At 40.1% G+C, this 4,561-nt stretch overlaps 1 protein-coding gene across 1 annotated transcript in view; it reads right to left on the minus strand.

The window, feature by feature from the left end:
* The window catches only part of MYOM1 (myomesin 1), a 163,196-nt gene that overhangs the window by 125,548 nt on the left and 33,087 nt on the right, over positions 1-4,561 (minus strand). The window contains exon 5 of the mRNA XM_011957820.1: positions 4,200-4,361. Coding sequence (XP_011813210.1) covers positions 4,200-4,361 — 162 coding nt within the window. The remainder of the gene's footprint in view (positions 1-4,199; positions 4,362-4,561) is intronic.

Genomic DNA, 4,561 nt, shown 5'->3' on the forward strand with positions numbered 1-4,561 from the left:
TGGGCCACCGTGGCCGGCCTGTAACTAACTTTTCTACCCAGGCCAGTGCTTAGACAGGCTCCCTGCTGTTGTCAGAGGGAGCTGGGAATAGGATGGTACTGCATCCTGTCTCTGCTCCTGACCTTAATGAGGGATGTGTGTGCCCTGTCATTCAGTGCTCTCTGGGTAACCTTTAGGTTCCACATAAATAGATTTGGTTAGTAATGTGGGATTGGTTGGAGAGCGGCTGCTGAGTGTTTGTATCATAGGCATCAGGAACTCCCATGACATAAAGATGTCCAATGGAAACTTGGAGCCAAACTCTCTTTGGAAAGGGTTTTGCCTGAACCAGGCCCGGCACACGTGCCTTTGAAAGAGGTGGCTAAGGACTTAACTGCTATGAGCGAAGGCAGTGTGATTATATGAAGCATCATCACAAATTTACTCCTTTAATAAACCTGCTGATATTCAGGAAGGGCATTCTCAATATTCCCTTTGTACTCCTCCTCAGTGTCAGGCCCAGGAAGCTGCAACTGGATACTAAAAAGGTATAAATACCAGCAATGTCATCACCAACAATCTTGGTTCCTGCTTGGTTGCGGGTTCCCAGGTCTTCAAGGGGAAGGCTGCTTACTGAAGATTTCATGCTCTGTACCAGTGGTGCAAAGTCAATGAGCACTCCAGTGAATGACTTGTTTCTCTCTTTTCTTTTTTCTTTTTTTTTTTTGAGACAGGGTCTCACTCTGTTGCTCAGCCTGGAGTGCAGTAGTGTCATCTTGGCTCACTGCAACCTCTGCTTCTTGGGTTCAAGTGATTCTTCTGCCTCAGCCTCTTGAGTAGCTGGGATTACAGGCATGCACCACCACACCTGGTTAATTTTTTTATTTTTAGTAGAGACGAGGTTTCTCCATGTTGGCCAGGCTGGTCTCAAATCCTAGCCTCAAGTGATCTGTCCACCTCGGCCTCCCAAAGTGCTGGGATTACAGGTGTCAGCCAGCTCGCCCAGCCTAGTTAATGACTTTTTAAAAACATGCCCAGGAATATATACTAATCCCATCCAGAAGTCAACTCCCAGAGCTGGATTTACCTTGAGGCAAATGAAGCTTAAGTTTCAGGGGTCTCTCACTACCCAAATCCCTGCAAGACCTTATGTCCTAGCTTATACTGCTACTTTATTTATTTAGTTTGTAAAGAGTGCCCTCCAAGTTGTATCAGCTTCATGCCCACAAAACCTGAACTTGACCCTGTTTACTGCCATTTCCAATCATCAGTTATCTGCTGATTGTCCGAGTTTCAGCTTTACCCAGGGCAAATCTTGGTCTCAGAAGTATAGTTAACTATTTTCTTAGTTGTCTCCCAGTTCTTTTTTTTTTTTTTTTTCAGCTCTGTTGCCCAGGATGGAATGCAGTGGTGAGATCAGAGCTCACTGCAGCCTTATTGTTCATTTTAATATTTGTTTTTCACTTAGCTTGCAAGGCAAGGAGACTATCTGTGATATGCTCTGGTCTGTCCCTCGTGGGAGAATGTACGATAAGGAATGGAGTCACTAGGACTGATGCTTTGCATAGGGCTCAAGGGAGTTGTTCGCTCCAAGAGCACTGACGGGGGTGCAGGGACCAGAGGAGGCTCATCCAGTACTTCTGGAGAGGAAGCTTGTCTCTGCGTCTTCCCTTTTGTTTGAAATGAACCCGTGGGACATGAACTTCACATGTAAAGGATGTAAATATTTCAAAGCCACCTGTGAAGGGTTTGGGGCTCAACTCGACCGCTTCTCAGCTCTGTTAGTGAGGATAACTGGAAATGGACAGTATTTCTATTTTTGAATTTAACTGGAATTTGAAGGATTGACAGTTTGGTCATCTCCTATTTTTCTGGAGAGTTTCCATTCTTTTTGTTTTTGTTTTTAATTACTTTTTTCCCAGATCAACAGAGCACAGTGTAAGGAGTCTAATCTCTGAAGTTCAGCTCTGCTTTTGTGAAATCACATTGCTTTTGCTTAATAACACCATCAGTGGTATGTGGCTGGGTTTTTATTCAAGCTGCAGTGTAATTAACAGAATAAATAAATGCTTAGGAATTGAATATTTATTTCCCAGACGCTACTTTGTGTCCTTTTGATAATCATCTTTAATTCTAATTTTTTTAAGTGGGAAAACACAGATAGGAAACTGTGTAATAAACACATTTATTCAATAAAGGCCTCTAATTCTTCATTTATTATTGATACATTTTAATTCATGAAAGAAGAAATATTTTTACTAATATTTCTTGCAGCTGAAAATTTGTTATTGCTTGTGCATTTCTATAGGAAAGTTTGGAATTTCTTTTTTTTTTTTGAGGTGTGAAGTAATTGGTTTTTTAAGAAGAAATGTCCCTTTGACGGGCCAAATTGTGCAACTCTATAGTCACAGAGAAGGGCAGGCAAAGGCAGAGTGATTGCTCTATTTTAAAGCTTATAAATTGATTTTTTAAACTTCATTTTTATAGAAATATGTTTCCACAGTTCTCATCTTTGTTTACTATAAATTATTTGTCCTGATAATTCATAGCCAGTTTTGATTTTTATTCTTTGGTTTTCAAATTCAGAAGCCCTGAAAAGAGTTTACATACATAGAAAAATTGTAAGTAAATCCAAAATCATCAAAGACAGGTTAAGATTACAAGTAAAAACTCACCATGTGCTCCTTAAGGACAATCTTAGAAGCTGGGCATGGTGGCTCACTTCTGTAGTCCCAGCACTTTGGGAGGCCAAAGTGGGCAGATCACCTGAGGTCAGGAGTTCGAGGCCAGCCTGGCCAACATGGCGAAACCCCATCTCTACTGAAAATACAAAAATTAGCCAGGTGTGGTGGTGCGCGCCTGTAGTCCCAGCTACTTGGGAGGCTGAGGCAGGAGAACAGCTTGAACCCAGGAGGTGGAGGTTGCAATGAGCCAAGATTACACCACTGCACTCCAGCCTGAGTGACAAAGCGGGACTGTCTCAAAAAAAAAATTAAAAAAAAAAGAATAACCTTAGAGAATTAAGGGGGTTTATCTTGTCAGCTACCTCCACAGTGCTATGCAGGCATCTGATCAACATTAGAAATAACAGAAAAGAAAGGAAAAGGAGGCAGACACTCTGGGTGACAGTGACATTCGTGTAGTGTTTATATTGCAACCTAAGGTGCATTTATCACCACTCCTGAAGATAAGAAAAAAAGCATGCAAATACCTGCACCAGAGAGTAAAACTGAAATATCTTTTTTAATTGGCTCAATTATTTTCATACTTCTGCTCTCTATGGCAGATATTTGTTACACGTGACAGGAAAGTTCTCAGTTTAGGGATCACAAAGTCACTGACAATTGCAATAGGATATATTATGGAAGGAGAAAGAGTGCTTATTCCTTACGGAAAGAAAGTATCTCATGCCCCCTGTTGGGTAGTATCTGGCATCCAATTCTTTCTTTTGTTTGGTGTCAGAAAACACATTGATGCAACTTGCTTATGCTCTCTGGTAAAAATAAATAAATAAATAAAAAAGAAAGGAAGAAAGAAAGAAAAGAAAGAAAGAGTGAAGGAGGAAGGAAGGAAGGAAAGAAGGAAAGGAAGGAGAAAGAAAAAAGAAAGAAAGAAAAGAGAGAGAAAGAAGAAAGAAAGAAAGGAAGAGGAAGAAAGAAAGAGAAAGGAAGAGAAAGAAAGGAAGGAAGGAAGGAAGGAAGAGAGAGAGAGAGAGAAAGAGAAAGGAAGGAAGGGAGGGAGAGAGGAAGGAAGCAAGGAAGGCAGGCAGGCCAGCACATTAAGACCTCAGCTCATATGAGGGGTAGAGATGGGAGTTTTCGTTATTTTGTAAAAGGCAGTATTGCTTCCGATCACAAAATCCTGCCCTGCTGTGTGAAGTTCATTGATGGAAGCTAATTTTTACCTAACTTTTATCATCCATAGCAGTTGTAGACATATATTTGGTAAGTATATATGTTGACTAAAATGCAATACTTCATATAAAATAAAGACCCATTTGTATAACAGGATTATAGAGTATTATCACGTAGCATATATACACAAGACTGTTTTTTCTTCCCATACATACAAATTCATCTCAATACCCTTCTTCACTCTTTTGAAAACCTACACAATCTTACAGATGTCTTCACTGACTCTTGCATATGGTTGTTCTGTGTGTTTCCACTAGAGGTGAACTTAACTTTGTGTAATTAATTGTTAGTTTTCATAAAGATAACATACCATGTGACACGAGGTTCTGGCCAGCCTGCTATGGAGCAGTGCAATTTTACATTCTCCTTCTCCCAAACCGTGTGGGAGCGAGGTTTAATGATAAACTCAGGAGCATGGAGAAGATGGTCTTCATTCAACTTGGCATGATATGCCTCGGTTTCTTCTAACTGAAATAACAAATAAGCAAACATATTACCAAAATACCACTAAATCAAAGTGACTTTCGGTGCTAAAATAACAAGTAGAAGCCAAAAGTTTTATTTTTCCATTTGGAAGCTTAATTTTGTTTACAGAAAATGCACTCCCTTCTCCCTTTTAAGAACAAAGGTAGTTATTTGACATTTAACATTCTAAGCTTAAGCAACAT

Source organism: Colobus angolensis, unplaced genomic scaffold (assembly GCF_000951035.1).
Source record: "Colobus angolensis palliatus isolate OR3802 unplaced genomic scaffold, Cang.pa_1.0 Scaffold45, whole genome shotgun sequence".
Taxonomy (NCBI): Eukaryota; Metazoa; Chordata; class Mammalia; order Primates; family Cercopithecidae; genus Colobus; species Colobus angolensis.